The 17,371-nt window shown below is 35.2% G+C and overlaps 1 protein-coding gene across 1 annotated transcript in view; it reads left to right on the top strand.

The window, feature by feature from the left end:
• The window catches only part of MYCBP2 (MYC binding protein 2), a 262,243-nt gene that overhangs the window by 91,287 nt on the left and 153,585 nt on the right, over positions 1-17,371 (top strand). Inside the window, exons 18-22 of the mRNA XM_041731051.1 lie at positions 914-1,033; positions 2,326-2,407; positions 10,758-10,875; positions 16,031-16,235; positions 16,846-16,999. Of these exons, the coding sequence (XP_041586985.1) occupies positions 914-1,033; positions 2,326-2,407; positions 10,758-10,875; positions 16,031-16,235; positions 16,846-16,999 (679 nt within the window). The remainder of the gene's footprint in view (positions 1-913; positions 1,034-2,325; positions 2,408-10,757; positions 10,876-16,030; positions 16,236-16,845; positions 17,000-17,371) is intronic.

Consider the following 17,371-nt stretch of genomic DNA (forward strand, 5'->3'; position numbering starts at 1 on the left):
AATCTTGATGATAATAGAGATCATATTTTTGTGATGTATAGTTTTAGATTAGGAAAAATGAGTTCCCTCCCTTACTTACACATTCCAAACTAAAGTTTTATATTTTGGAATGTGGTTTTTATTTTATGGTCAGAATGCCAGAATATTCAAAGTCAAATATAAAAAGTAAGGGTGGAAGGAAATCCTTGAAGCAAGTGCAAGGGAGGAAATTATAAAAAAGTAGGGAGGAAAGAAGAAATGAAATAGAAAAAATTGGGTGAGACTAGCATTGGTCGGCCAGAAGAAGACCACAAAGTAGAATGGCTGAGGGGCAAGGTGGGACAGGGAAGATGAATGGGAGGAGCCAGCCATTGGATTACAAAATATTGGATAAAGCTCTTTGGTCTTTATAAATTTTTTAAAATTCAATTGAGTGTAGCAATATTGATGGACAGGGTAGCCTTTTTGAGATGTGTTTGGGAAATCTAAGTGATTTGCAAGTCAACTAGGATTTTTTTTTTTTTAAGTAGCTAGTACTAACACTATTACTCAGTTTAAAATAATTGTTAAATGACTTTGCATGCAGTTATTTTATGCAAACTAAATTTTCCCATGTAAACTATTTAGAATTTTGTTATTTGTATAATTTAATGACCCATTTACATTACATAACTGACTAGCTTAATAGGTTTTACCCATAACCAAATCTTATCTCTGTTTTAATTGATTTAGTGATATTTGCAAACAAGTATATAGTATATCTTTTCAGAATTGCTTCTTTGCAGGTAGATTTTTGATCTATCACTTCTAACAGCTGCAGATTCTTCTTGCTTGTTTCTCTTAACATTTTTCTCTTGTTCTTCCATAGTAAACTGATTTAAAGTTTTATTCTGAACATGAATAATGGCTTAATCACAAATTATAACACTTACAGATGGAAGTGGAGAACGAGGAGAAAAGGATGCCAGCAAAATCACAACATATCCTCCAGGCTCTGTGCGATTTGATTGTGAGCTTCGGGCAGTACAAGTCAGCTGTGGATTTCACCATTCAGGTAGCAGCTGGAACTTTAGGGTATAACTACATTTTTACAATTGTGCTACATAACTTGTTTAGTTTTGAAAAATGTAGTCTATTAAGTATGTGTTAAAAGCTGTAGAATGGCAATTTCTCTCAAATCTATAAAAACTTTGTTACAGAATCTCTTTTAAAAACTGTGTCATGATAGAATAGGTACTTGTCTAGAGATATGGTTTCTAATCTATCTTTTGATGGACTTATTTTATAATTCATTTAATGAAATTCTTGAAGATGAAATAATCCCTAAAATCTCTTTGAACTCTAGGATTCTGTGATTATCATCCGATCCCATATTTTGCTACTATTGAGTGAATAATGTGTATCAATGAATTTCTTTCTTAAAATGTAGAAAGTAATTAAATTCTTAGAAAATTATTGACATTTGACCTGTTTAGTCTAGGTTGTACTATTTGACCTTTATAAAAATAAAGTGTTAAATTCTTTCTTTGATACTAAATATATTTCCTTATTTGATAAGGATCGACAGATATTAAAGTTCTGACATTTCACTGGAGTTATGCATAATTGTACCAAACTCAGACCTATCCACTACTATATGACTATCCTAGATATGAGGGAACATTATTTTCTATGGAATTTTCTACTCATTATTAAAAGGTTTTACAGTTACCCAGATGATGTCTTAATAATATTACTGTTATTAAAGGACATTTATAAGAACTTTAATGTATTATGAAAAAATATTATGTATTTTTATAACCTACAAATATATTTTACAGAACTAAAATTATGTTATTAAATATAAATTGTGATTTGATTATCCATTTTTTTAGTTTTTATTTTAATCATCTGATGCTCATATGACAAGTACACTCCTTAATTATCACCCATTTCACTCATCCTCACACTCAGTTCTCCTCTGATAACTATCAGTTGATTCTCTATAGTCTGTTTCTCGGTTTTTCTCTCTCAACCTCTTTTTTTCCCTTTGCTCATTTGTTTGTTTCCTAAATTCCACATATGAGTGTAATCATATGGTATTTGTCTTTCTCTGCAGTCAGTATTTCACTTAGCATTATACTAAGTCCATCCATATTGTTTCAAATGGCAAGATTTCATTCTTTTTTATGGCTGAATATTACATTATATACGTACCATATATTCTTTATCCATCAGTATCAATTACCCATTTTAATGGCTCTGTAAATTTTAAATAGTGAGTGTTATACTGCTTTCAGTATTGTTATGATAGATATATGAAGTGCATATCATGAAAAAAGTAAAGCTGTGTTATTTTGGTTTCAGTGGTTTTAATGGAAAATGGAGATGTCTATACATTTGGATATGGGCAGCATGGGCAGCTAGGACATGGAGATGTCAATTCCAGGTACTCTGATTTTTTTGTTTGAAGATACTAGTTTTTTTTTTCTTTTTAAATATGTATTTCTACACTTGAAGTTGTATTTGTACCGCTGTTTTATAAAATGTGGCCCATAAATTATTGGTGGATCTTGATTTTTGTGGTTGAGTGCTTTTGTGGGGATAGATGATTTTGTGGTTTCAAAAGAAAAGTTGGGGGCAGCCCCAGTGGCTTAGTGGTTTAGTGCTGCCTTCAGCCCAGGGCATGATCCTGGAGACCCGGGATCGAGTCCCACGTCGGGCTCCCTGCATGGAGCCTGCTTCTCCCTCTGCCTTTCTCTCTCTCTCTCTCTCTCTCTCTCTCTAATAAATAAATAAAATCTTTAAAAAAATTTCAAAAAAGAAAAGTTGGTTTATATTTTATACATTTAAAATATAAGAGTGACTATGATTATCACCCAATCCTACTATATTTTTAATAATTGTTATCTTTTCAAAGGCTGTTAGTGACAATAGAAAAGATAGTGAATATCCCCAAATTGCATTTTTAAAAATTAGCAATAGATTCATTCAGATTCCTTGATGTTGTCTGCTTTGAAATTTTGATCTAATATTAACATGAAGTCATGGAAGCATTTGAGTAATTTTTAAACAAAGCCTGTGGTCTCTTAGAGAAACTATTTGACTTATTCAGAATAGTGAAGAACTAAGTATGATGGAGACTACCAGACATTGCCTTATACTCATTCTTCCCTACTTCATTTGGTAGTAGAGTTTTTGTTGGTGACATGACCGTGCAGCTTAAGACTTCATTTTCCTGCCTCCACTGCTGCAAGATATGGCCATATGAATTAAAATGACATGTGCTTTGGAATCATACTGTTAAAGGGAAGGGGAGTACTCTTCCGTTTCCTTCTCTTCCTTCCCAGCTTGCTCTCTGGAATCCATGTATGGGGGCCGGAACTAGCGATCATAACTTGGAAACCATGTATTGAGACTGGCAGAACTACAAGATAGAAATAGTCTGAGTCCCTGACACATAGAACTGCCACATTACCTTCTTACAAGCAGATGCTTGGCTGAGAGAGAAATAAACTTCTGTCTTGCTTAAGTCCTTGTTACTTTGGCTTTCCTTTTAACCACTGAATCCATAACCTGATTAATACAGTGAGAGTGCTTTTGGCCAAAAGTATAGAAAATCCATCTTTAATAGTTTAGGACTTCAAGAAGAAGCTGCCAAGACAGGATATGATGTACAAAGAATAAGGGAAAAGAGCAGGAATAAGCACTGTCAGCCACATTGTGGGTCTCACCCCTGTGAGAGGTAGGAAGGAAGACCCGAGTCTGAAGTGTTTACATTGAAGTGCAGTTCTGAGAGTTTCAGGCAGGTAGTGGGGTGTCCTCAAGTTGAAGTTGCCTTTGGAGGAGCCACAGATGGGCAGGATAGTCCAGCATTACACCTTCACCATGCTCAGACATATGCTGGCAGCATCCTAGGGAAAGAATGGCCTCATGGACCCAAAGGGACAGCTTCTAAGGCTGTCAGCTATGCTCCCTGAAGCAGGTTTTCAAAGATCTGAGTGATCCACATACATGGCTGCCCCACCATTGAAATCAGCCTTATTGATCAAGTCTGGAAATAATATATAGCAACTTCAGGCCAGACTTGACTTACCAATTTATTTTGCCATAAGAGCCTTCTTTCTTTTGTGAATCTCCATTCTGCCTCATTCTCTCTTATAGTCGTAAGATACCTGTCAGAATCAATCAACTGGACATATATGGTTTCTCTTTTATATCCAGTGAATTACCGTAGTCATTAGATAAAATCCAGGATTTTTACTGTTCTGAGACTACCCCATTACTCTGGCAGAATGTAGTTATTGCCATTTATATGGTAAAGACAAGTGATTCTTTTTTTTTTTTAAAGATTTTATTTATTTATTCATGAGAGACACACAGAGAGAGAGGCAGAGACACAGGCAGAGGGAGCAGCTGGTCCCAAACAAGGAACCTGTTGCGGGACTCGATCCTGGGACCCCAGGATCACACCCTGGGCCGAAGGCAGGTACCAAAACCCTGAGCCACCAGGGATCCCCCAAGACCAGTGATTCTTTTTTTTTTTTTTTAATTTTTTTAATTTATTTATGATAGTCACACAGAGAGAGAGAGAGAGGCAGAGACACAGGCAGAGGGAGAAGCAGGCTCCATGCACTGGGAGCCCAACGTGGGATTCGATCCCGGGTCTTCAGGATTGCGCCCTGGGCCAAAGGCAGGCGCCAAACTGCTGCGCCACCCAGGGATCCCAAGACCAGTGATTCTTAATCCTGGCTGCACATTGGAATTATCTAGGGAACTTCAGGAATCCTATGCCTGGATTCTACCTCTAGAATTTCTAAGAAGCATATATTGAGATGTGGGGTTTGGGGTGGGAGGTGAATGGAGACAAGGGCAGTGCTGTATATGATCAAGAGTTGTTTTCCTAAAAGCTGTCCAGATTCTAATGTTCATCAGGATTAAGAACCACTCACTGTCTGTCCCTGAAGGGCAGGATCAGATCTATTTGCAGTGTACACAAAATAGGTATGTAATGGAATGTCCTTACTTTGATGAATGTTGTTGCTAATGAGAAGAGATGATTAAGGCATCATTGAGTTAAATTTCTCACTAAAAACATAGGTGTAACATACATTTGATATTCTTGTCAAAAGAGTTATAAAGCTATCATAATCTTTTTTATTAAGTGTTTTATTTTAATTCTAGTTAGTGAACAAAAGCTATCATAATCTAAATGACAAATACTGTGTTTGGAAAGAGAGTAAATGGTCTTTGGCAGATGTAGTTTATCAAATGTTACTGGATATGACATTTGGATATTGGGCGTTGGACACAATAAAATATCAGTGGCTTACAAAGTTGAGCAGTTACTATCTCAGGTGTTAGAAGGCAACAGATAACTTTGCTTTATAGTTGAATGACATCAGTGATATGCAGAGACTGAGTCAGGCTTGTAATTTGGGGACGAATTTGGCAATTTTTCTATTTTTCACTGAGGCTCATGACACAGAAGAGGATTTATCATCATCATCATCATTGCTGTTATTATTGTGTAGTCATGGTATAAGCTGATAAAGGTGCATTGTAGTTAGACATGAATGGACCATCAGTCATGTACAGCAAAAGGGGGCACTTCTTCACACATCATACTTTGTACGTGGATGCCATTCCACAGAAAATAACTGGCAAATTACAGTATCTCATGGTCTCTACTGAGTGGGAGGGAAATACTGAAAATCATGATTATAGTCAAGTCACAGCGCTGAGCTTAACTGTGTAATATGAAGAATGAACAGCATAAGCACAAGATTCTGCTACACTACATTGAGGTGTAATGGCTGTTGAAAGAAAAGTGCTCTTGTCAGTTTTTAAAATAAAGAGGTTACCTAAAAACAATGTCTCATAGACCTGGTTATATCAGTGAACACCATCCGTTCATTTGCAGTGACTTGCTCAGGTGACGGTATTATAACAATATGCTGAGTATTTTCAATTTATCATTTTCACAAAAGTATAATAGGTTTAAATTATTTAAAAAAATACATCAATATTTTCTGGTGAGGTTTGCTTTAACTGCTCAAAGTTGTTCTTTTCCCACAGATACATTTTCATTCCTGGTCCCATTGATTGAGTTGGAACTGGAAGGTTGTGTTGTAGCATTTGGTATAGGGAGAGCTAAACTGGGTAACTCAGTGAAATAATGCCTACACACTATGCCTGGTGTATTAAACAGAAATTAGCTAAAACCATTTCAATTGATGTAACTACTCTAGTTACCCTGTTTGTCTTGACTCGTGTGAGACTTGGAAAGCAGGACACAAGAACTGTGGTATTAATTTAGAAATCAATTGGCCATGTAACTGGAGCAACAGCCCCGGGAGGAACAGAGCATGTGTAGCATACATGTTATCTACCACAAAAACATTTAATAGATACTTAGTTAAAAATAAAGTGTATGGTTGGGAGGATATTTTTTTAAAGTTTCTAGTAATCAAGTGCTTCTAACTGGAATTTATTGTTATAGCACACAATAATGTATGATTAATGGAAGGTCAGTATTGTAGTATGCATGGTGGCAAAGATTAAAAACATGTTATTGATGGTCTCCTTACTTAATGTATTATTATCTTGGCAGAATGACTGAGTTCATTCTCTAGTTTGGGTCCTGATTGTATCACTTGGTGCCTATGTGACCTTGGCCAAATTACTTAACTTTGCTTTGTCTCCATTTCTTCCTCTGTTTAATTGGAGTAAGTATATTTCGCTCAGAAAGTTCTTGTAAGAATTCAGGAAGACCATGCTTGTCATTTACTTATTATAAGCACAGGGCCTAGTCTACAGTAAGTCCTCAGTGATGTTTTGTGCTGCTTTTTAAAGTGAATGTCAAAAGGCTTATGAGAGCTTTTATACATTCACTCATGGCATGAGTCTATTAACCCTCCCTTTGGTTTATTTTTTTTCAATATGCTTCTAAATGTCTGAATTTCACTTTTTTTTTAAATACCATTTTCAATAAACCTTAACCTGGATATTGGCAGAGAGATTACACAGTTTAGATGCTTTTATTCTATTTTCTAGTAGAATTTTGGTCATAGTGTTTTTATTTCATATTTGAAATTATTCTGCATTAATTCTGCATTAATATATTACTTCATTCTGCATTAATATATTACCCAATCATAGAATCTGGAACCATTTAGACAAGGTTGAAATCTTTCTCTTACCAACTACATGACTGCAATTTACTAGGCCATACTTTAAATATCCCATAGGATTGTTGAAGAACTAATGCAGTGTATTTAAAATGCCTGGTGTGCCTACTATGCATGCAAACATACACATGTAATTTCTCTTTTCTATTCTTCCTGCGTTTTCAAAATAATTTAATAGGGATCCCTGGGTGGCGCAGCGGTTTGGCGCCTGCCTTTGGCCCAGGGCGCGATCCTGGAGACCCGGGATCGAATCCCACGTCGGGCTCCCGGTGCATGGAGCCTGCTTCTCCCTCTGCCTGTGTCTCTACCTCTCTCTCTATCTCTCTGTGACTATCATAAATAAATAAAGATTAAAAAAAAATTTAATAAATGAGTTCACTGATTATAGGAAGAATTCAAAGACTATATTAGAAGGTATGCCAACAGCTCTGGGAAAATGTTTTAAGCTCTTAAGATCTATCCATAGAGTTATTTTAATAATCAGTGATATATTTTATGTAAAGGTGCTCTGCAGACTATAGACAAGTTAACTGTTATAAGAACGTTCCCTTTATTCTTTGCTGCTGGACATTTAGAGAGCACTCGTTCATCATATAGCCCTTTGGGCCACTGTTTTTTGGCAAAACTCCCCATACCTCGGAGTTGAAAACCATTTACCTTTCACTACTATTCTTGACCATATTATGCCGTCCACAAGTTAGAAAATATTACTCTTTTGAGAAGGCCATTTCTGCTCAACTCCCTTTTTATTACCTACCATTCAGTTGTTGCCTTTCATTCATTGCCTTTCATTCACAAATTTAGTGTCTGTTTCACAGTGTTTTCTGATTCTGAGTCTTGTCACACTCATGATTGATTTTTGTATCCTTGCCAGTAGTCCCATACAGTAAACTTTACTTCCGCATTCATAGCGGTTACCTCTAGGACCCATCTTGGATCCAACGCCGCTCCAACTCTGAATTCTTAATAAATACCTCATAATCTGATGATAATTTCTTCTTCTCTTACTTAGGTTTACTTTACTTGGCCTTTGACCTTATCAGTACTTCATTCCCCACTGCTCTTTACATTTTTACTCTCTTCCGCCCTTTTTACTTTATTTTCTTCCCAAGTTAGAGATTGTTATTTATTCTCTTCACCTAGACTCTTACCAGTAACCTCAATTTTCTTGCCCTCTTGGTTCCAGTGCTAGTGCATGGCAAAACTTCCAGCATGAATCAATCTATCCATGTTTTCCACTGTCTAGCCTAGGCTTCTGGAAAAAAAGTAAGTCACCATACATGTGCAGATTGTTACCTGATTTCCAGGTTCAACCAGGTCTTCTACAGTGGGCAATCATTGTTCTGCTTTGTAGTTTTGAACTATCTGGTTTAATACCTCTTAAGAATTTGATGAATGATGTGGGGTCTCTTCAGAACAGTAGATATAAGAATATACACATAAAGTTTAGCTTACAAATTCAGCAGGTTCACAGATCTCCTGAAACTCACTCCATAAACTTACTAGAAGTCCTCTAGATCTGGGTTGAAAACTCCTGGTCTGCATATTGATTGTTCCATTTTACTACCAACCTTTTTCTGTAATCTTCAAATTCTCTGCTTACCCATTTCCTTCTTTCTTTCAACACATGACTTCTGTTCACATCACAGCAAAAATAAAACCATTAGGTGGGAAATTCTTCTGCCCACCAACTCTACAAACCTACCTGCAACCATACTGCTTCTTTGCTCCTTATTCATTTTACTTTGAAAGAGGGACCTGCCCTCATCCATGGTATGAAGCCTACCTACCTTTTCCTTAGGGATCTAGCTCTATTTTTTTTTCTCCCTCAACTACATTTTTAGTCTTTTAATCCCCACTCATGCTTTTAAACTTACACAAATCTCTAGCATCTTAAAAAGACCAAAGCCTCATTAAGCTTCATTTTCTCTTTAGCTGTTAGTTCTCTTTTCTTTTTCTTTTTTTTGTGCAGATTCTTGAAGGGGTTTTGCATAGTCTCTGACCCCACTGTTAGCTCTTCATCTGCTAGTGCTGTGCCTATTTTCCACCAAAGAGACCTTTTTCTTGCTAAATCAAGTTGTCATTTGTATGTGTATCTAGAGTGTTTAGCATGTACATTATTTTCCCCTTCTTGAAACCTTCTCTTCCAATGACTGTCTTTATACCACATTTTCTCAGAGTTCGTTCTTCCTCTTTGTTATGTTTGGGATTGCTGTGAACTCTTCCTCTGTCTATACCTGAAATGTTAGAAGAAACTCATAATAAAAATTAAGATCTCTTCTTTTCTCTAATTGTCTTCTTAGATCTCATTCATCTTCATGGTTTAAATGAATGTTACCACCATCTACCTAGTTGCTTAATAAACAGAATACCTTCCTGCCCCATATTAGTCACCTTCCAAGTCTAGTTGTAACTCCCCAGATTATTGCAAAATTTTCATAACTAGGTTTCCAGCCCTTTCCAACTCACTTTTCATTGCAGCCTAAATAACCATTAGAAAATATATTTTATATAGTTTTTTTTTTTTAATTTAAAGTATCATGGGGCATCTGAGTAGCTCCATCGGTTAAGCATTCTACTCTTGATTTTGGCTCAGGTCATGATCTCAGAGTTGTGAGATTGAGCCCTGTGTCAGGCTCCACACTGAGCACGGAGTCTGCTTTAGATTCTCTCTCTCCCTCTACCTCTGCCCCTCTTGCCTGCTCTCTCTCTCTCTCTCCAAATAAATTAAATTAAAAAAATTTAAATTATCATAATTTTCTCTAAAACAGAGCTCTCCTATTACACGTTGACTATTTCTACAGTGATTATACTAATTATAGATAATGATTACTAAAAGTGGTTAATAAATGCTTAATAAAGTCATATGAGAATGGACACAGTGGTTAACTGTGTGCTAGACACTGATCCAAGTACTTGACATATATGAGCTTCTTTATTGTTCATAGGAACCCTACAGGGTAGGTACTATTTAGTATTATTCTCCATGTTTATAGAAGAGAAAATACAGAAAGGATGAGTTCATAGTCTTGGTTATAGTGCTGTTGTGTGGTGGAGCCGGGTTTATACCCAGGCAGCCTGGCTCTAGAGTTTGAGTATCCAGCCGCTGCTGTAGTGCCTCTCATCATACTGTATACTGATTTCATTAACCACTATGTTAAAATCTAAAATTATAGCTCAGTAAAAAAAGGTAGACAAAGGATATAAAGTTGATTGTTTTGTATAGCTCCTGGATTGAATTCCTGTTAAAGTCATGTATGATTTTTATTTCATCCAACAAATATTTATAGAGATCTCTAACATGCCATTGCTATAAAAGGTAATTATTTTTTTCCTTTCAGAAAAAATAAAAATTATGTGTCCAAAAGTAGAGAAGTAAATTCAGAAAATCTTTTTAATAATCTTTAAAGTCATTAATAATCTTTTTCATCTTTGTATATCTGACATCTAGGATGGAGGCAGGCAGATAGTACCTCAATAAATATTTACTAAATATACTCTTAGTACCTTTTAGCTCTTCTGTTCTTTATTGCAATGTTTATTTATTGCTCTTTATTTCAGTTAAGTCTTGTAAGAAATTGACTTAATTTTTTTTTTTTTTTAACCTAGGGGATGTCCCACTCTTGTTCAAGCATTGCCAGGCCCTAGCACACAAGTTACTGCAGGCAGCAACCACACGGCAGTACTTTTAATGGATGGACAGGTCTTCACATTTGGAAGTTTTTCTGTAAGGAATTTTTAAGCATTAATAGTATTGAATTGTACTGTCTTACAGTTTGTCTGTGTTAGCTATTTTTTCTAGTTTCAGTTAAATTCTTGTGTATAATTACTGCATACGCCTATTTCCTGTCTCCACATCCAGCACACACAAGACCTGAATGATATTACTATGAAATAATTTTCTTCTCTTGCGTAGTATTAGAATATTGTAAACTTACTAGCTGCATTAGAATTTTGACATATTTATTCCAGGTCAGAATCCTTTAAGCTTTCAGTAGAGCCAATTCTGTCATTTGAAAGCTTATTTCTCAAATAGTTTGCAAAGATTCATTTTTCTTAACATATAGAACTGTTTCTAACATAGCACTTCTTAAAAGCCTTAAGAAGTTTTCTTATTAGATTTGTTTAAAATTATAGTTTCCTTTTTCCTCTCGTTCTCTCTGTTTGCCTGTTTTGCTTTCTTTCTCTTTTGCCAAAGCTTGAAAAGAGTGAAAATGCTCTGAGAATTTGGTATAGCCCAGGCATAGTAGAGGTCAAAGAAAAGCCCCATAAGACTGTGTTAATAAGCCTATACCATCTCTGACATGGGTAACTTCAGAACTCTATAACCTAAGTCTCTGGGATGTAATTTGCAACTATTGATTTTTTAAAAATGTAAATGTGAACTTTAAGAAAAAATATTTTAAGTTACAGAAAGGTTGCAAAAAGTAAGAATAATATGTAGAACACCTGTATACTCTTGAACCAGATTCACTTATTGGTAACATTTTGATTTGCTTTGTCACTTGCACATGTGTGCTCTTGTTCTCTCTTAAGCACAATGTGTGTACTTTTCCTAAATTCTTTAAGAATAACTTCGCATATATTAAGATTCTTTACTCCTGAATACTTCAGTTTGTATTTTTTTTGATTGATCCAATAATTATTTTTTGGCATTTTTTGGTCTCATCCAATCTAAGATCAGGTATTGCATCTGATTGATATGTCTCTTTAGGCTTCTTTAACCTGTACCATTTCCATACCTTTTCTTTGTCAATGATGACATTGACATTTTTTATTTTTATTTTTTTATTTTTTTAATAAAATGGTCCTTGTTTTTGTTTCTCTGATTAATTTCCTCATGTTTAGATTCAGGTTATGCATTCCAAGCCAAAATGCTATGTAAGTGATGTTATGTTCTCCTCAGGCATCACATCTAGGCACAAAATGCCCACCTGCCCCTCATTAGTGATGTGATTTTTGATCACCTAGAAAATGCTGTCGAATTGATTTTGCTACTGCATAATTAGTATTTTTTCTCTTGAAACTAATAAGCAGTTTATGGGTTGACTCTTTTAATAAGACAGTTTTAAGACACCTGCTTCTCATACAATTTCCTCCTAGATTTAGATTCCTGTTCTTGCCTAAATGAGTCTTTACTACAATTGCAAAAAGATGATTTTCCAACTCCAGCACCCTCTCACATTTACCAGGTGGCCCTTTGCATTTAATTGTAAGCAGTAGCCCTTCTTATTTGTTTGTTTGGCACAGATGCATGTATTTTATTTTCTTCATTACTGTCCTTAATTATTTAGATGCATAGATTGCCTTAAATTTCATCAATCAGAGTCCCTTTCAGCTGACTCCTGTGTTCTTATGACATGAGCCTTCATTTGGGGGGCACTTCTTTACTTCCTGGCATAACAAATTATTTCAGGCTTCTCTGTATTGGTCCTAGATTCAGCTGTTTCTCCAAGAACAGGGGATCTTTTTAGTGGGGAATATATCTCCAATACACATATATGTGCATTTATATGCATACATGTATGTATTTCAGAAATCATAAGACCACACCAGTACTTCTAATTCTAGTCCATACCCACAGTCTTTCTTACCTTGACCCATTCCATGTTTGTTTCCTTTCTTCCTCAGTAAGATTTGTGGCTTCTAACAGTATCAGTGCATTTATTTCTCATTCACTCAGTCCTAGAATTTGGGTAAATTAGTTTTATACTTGCTTTATCCACACCACTATAAAACAAACTCACTAGCAGGAATTCAGGATTTGTCTGTCACTCTTGCTCCTGCCTCCTCTCACCTGTGTTTTTTCCCCACAGCTTAAGGTATATAGTCAAATACAGTGCTTGTAAGTTACTTGGGTTCTTTCCTCATACCCCATTTCAGTAGAATTGTTATTCCTTTGGAATGAAGTTGGATTCATTTGTTTTGGTTTGCCTTTTTTTTTTAATTTAAAAAACTTTAGTTAATATTAATAACAATAGGTACAAATAACAGATTCCTGTGAAGAGCAACAACAGCTAAGGATCACCCTTCTTCCCCTTGTCCCTGCAAACAAGCCCTTTTATAGGTCTCTTTGTCTCACTGGATCCTGGGGCAGAGGTTCATCTCTGTAAAGTGAATGAGATCTGATGTCAGGGTTTAGGGAAGAGAGATGACCTTTCAACGTAGAGATAACTTTGGCCTTGAACAATGAATGAGGCTCCCTGGGAGTGCCAGAGGGAGGGCAGGGAAGGAGCAGAGTCAGAGGACCCTTAACACAGTGGTGTTCCTCTTCGCCCTACAGTAACAGTCTTCCTAGCCATTCCTGGGCAGACACTGGTTAAAATGCTGATGCCTGACATATCCCGTCCTCTTTGAACTCTCAGACTTCCAAGGAAAGGAGCTTCCAGTGCACTGTTTCAGTTTGTTTTTTTTAGGATCCCTCCTCTCATATCCTTAGATGTAATTTTATTTTTTTGAATATATAGAACATTAACGTGTTTCCAAAAGTTAAAGTTACACAAATAGTATACTCGGTGGAGTGTCATTTCTTCCCATATCCCCTTTACTCCATGTTTGTAAGTAATGAACTTCATTGTTTTCTAATTTATCTTCCTGTGTGTATTGTATACATACAGGTGTGTGTATATATATATGCACACATTTAATTATGTTTATTTTTAAATAAAATCTTTATTTTTCAAAAGGTAGCATTTTATATATGCTCTTCTGCACTTTACCCTTATCATTTTACTGTTATCTCCTAGAAATCATTCTGTACTAGTTTGTAGAGATCTTCCTTATTCTTTTTTTTTTTTATATCTGCCTGGTACCCCTATGCATATGTACTATATTTAGTCAATTTCTTATGCTTGGATATAAGTACTTTCCAATATTTTACAATGAAATCAATACTGTTAGACATGTATCGTTAAGGCAAATTTCTAGAGGTAAGATGGCTGGGCTAAAGGTTAATGCCTGTGCAGTTTTGTGGGATGTTAATAATTCCCTTTATTTTTGCATTCTCACTGGCAATGGTTGAGAATGCCTGTTTCTCCACAGCCTTGCCAACAGAATGTGCTGTCATACCCTTTTAATTTTTATCAGTCTCATGGGTGAGAAACGGTCCTGCACACTTTGAAGCCTTTTCATGTAGCTGGTGCTATGAACCTTTATTTCAGATTTTGACTTTAAGAGTTAGATTTTCTCTTTGGGAGATGATTTCATCAGTGCTTTTTCGAAATCCTCTCTATGCTCTGTTCTCCTTCATAAGCTACCCTTTTGTACTTCCACCCCCTTCTGCTTACAGTGGCACTTCCAGAGAGAAGACTTGGAATTTGGTTTCTTCCCCTGGTTACAGGTGACTTAAATAGGTCATCAGATCTGCTGTTTCCTAAACTGCTGAAGAGTTGGGTCATGTGTGGTTTTCTTTGCCCTTTGTGTGTTGATTTTCTTGTTTTGTTTTGGGGAGTATGTGAATGGTGATATTTGAAATCAGACAGCTATTACTGTCCTCTACCCCCAGAGGTCCTAGTTGTGAATTTTTATTTAGTAAATTTAGTAAATTTAAATAACCACATTCGGAATCCCATGGGACTGTCCAGGCATCTGTCATATTTTTGCACTGCTTTTCTTTACATTAGTTGGTTGATAGTAAGGAAATAGATATTTATTGCAGTACTCAGTGACAAATAGAATTATCTTTCTTCTAAATATTCAAAGTATATATGATACACTTCCTCACTGTTCACATTTTTATGCCTTTTTTTTTGTCAAAAAATAAGGATAGACATTGAAAGAAGCTGAAAATTAACATTGAAATGTTTTGGCTGCTTCTCTGTTCATGTACTTGCCACTTTTCCCTCCTCGAGTTCAGCCCAGGGCTTGACACTCTATTGCGTTTACAGTCACTCTGTGTGCTGTATTTTCTTCAAGGTATCACTCCTTTAAGGAGTGATAGAACACACTAGAAATCTGATAGTAGGGTGAGTTTAAGCAGGCTCTTTGCAGTGTTCCAGGCTCCCTTGTTCTTCAGGTTTTTTGCTGATGGTTTCTCATAACCCATTACTTGCAGATGACCCTGAATGCCATGATACAGCATTTTCTGCCTTCCAGGCAGTTTTTGGAAAGAGGGAGTGCTTTGGGAGGGGAGGGTGAGCTCATAAACTAGGATAAATGTTTACCCATCTACCATTAGTATTTTTTTTTTTATAGCTGCTAGCTTAATGAGAGACTTCCTGTTGTTTTTTAAAGAAATTAAACTCTTACCTACTACCTATAGATAGCCATAGTTTTTAAATGAGTTAACATTTACTTAAGACATCATATCTTACTATTGATTATGCTATTTATCTTAAAACTTAAATAACTTACTAACATGTGATCATGTGTAAAATATGTAATTTTCTAATTGTATTCCCAGTTGTACTATTATTTTGGCCTTTACCCAAATATTTTCAGACTGCGTAATTTTAATAGTGACTTTATAAATTAAGTACTGTCAATTTAAAATATCAAAGTGATTTTTTTCAATGATTCTTTTTTAAAGAACAATTTCTAATGCTAACTTTTTAACATTGTGTATTATACTTTTCATTTAAATGTAGGTGAAGACAGTACTTCAGGGAGACTTCTTGCATGGAAAAATATTTCAGCTTTATTGTTATTGTTAAAATAATACACTTTGTGGTTTATTAGTGGGGGAAGTCCCTAAGAATAATAGAAATTATTTTATTCCTTTATAAATTTTGATCTAAATTTCACATGAATTTCATTAATTAAAAAAGTATTAATAATTATAAAGAGTAATTTCTCATAGAGCTGTTTTTGTCTCCTTAATTTTATTAAAAATTATAGATTATTTATCTAGTAATATTATTAATATGGTTTATTTAATTTTTTAGAAAGGACAACTGGGTAGACCAATTTTGGATGTGCCATATTGGAATGCAAAACCAGCTCCCATGCCTAACATCGGATCAAAATATGGAAGAAAGGCTACCTGGATAGGTGCAAGCGGGGACCAGACCTTCTTACGCATTGATGAAGCACTTATTAATTCTCATGTGCTGGCTACATCAGAAATTTTTGCCAGTAAACACATAATAGGTAATACCCCAAGCAAATAGATGTTCTTCCCAAAATCTTTATTGTGACTGATAGTAAATGGTTCATCTTTCCCTGTCATTAGACATATAATCTTAGAGCTTTTTGTTTTCTATTTGAGAGAACATTGAGAAGCTTCTAAATTTCTGTGTTTATATGAGTATTTATTAGCTATTAGCTAGAGAGTGGTGGAAATGTGAGCTAAATTGAGTAGGATAAAACCTGTATTGAAAGGAGGAATTTTTCTCTATTGATTCTTATTAAATAAATGGTAGAAATTAATTTTTATTAAAGGTTACTTAAGTCAGACTTTGAAGTTCCATTCTATAGGCATCACTCTATACTTGTGTTTGTGGTATCATAAATGATTACATATAGTGTTATATATATTGTATAGAAATTAAGAGCATATGTTATGAATTTAGAAAGCCTGAGGTTTTGATCCTAATTCTATTACTTAAAAGTTTTTAATTAATTTATTTAGCCTTAGTTTCTTCATCTTTAAAATGGATATAATAATAATAATAATACTTATAAATAATACTTACATTCTATGCTGCGGCAATACAAAAAGGTAATGCATTTTTTAAGATGGATAATATCTTTTCCCAAGGCTTGGTACCTGCTTCTATATCAGAACCTCCTCCATTTAAATGCCTTCTGATAAATAAAGTCGATGGGAGTTGTAAAACTTTTAATGATTCTGAACAAGAGGACCTGCAAGGATTTGGTGTGTGTCTTGATCCTGTGTATGATGTCATTTGGAGGTAAGCTCTGTTTATAAAATAGAGTAGTAAACAAATTCTGATCAAATTATACTCTTATGGTGATACAAAATTCATATTTTATTCCATTATCCTGACTTCTGGCTAGACATTTTGTCCTTTGTCTTTTTTAGTAGGGTACTTATATTTTACAGCTATCAAGGATACTGCAGATTCACTATAAGCTTACTTTGACTTTCCTTCCTGCCAGAGTCTGCTTCCTTTTGTATTCTTAACTTCTCCTGAGTAATTAGAAATTTGACATCTATATAAAAGCAAATAAATGTTAAGAATAGCAATTTTATTTCACACTTCAAAATTTACACAAATAGCACATGAATATGTGTGTGTGTGTGTGTGTGTGTGTGTGTGTGT

The sequence above is a fragment of the Vulpes lagopus genome, chromosome 16 (assembly GCF_018345385.1).
Source record: "Vulpes lagopus strain Blue_001 chromosome 16, ASM1834538v1, whole genome shotgun sequence".
Classification (NCBI taxonomy): Eukaryota; Metazoa; Chordata; class Mammalia; order Carnivora; family Canidae; genus Vulpes; species Vulpes lagopus.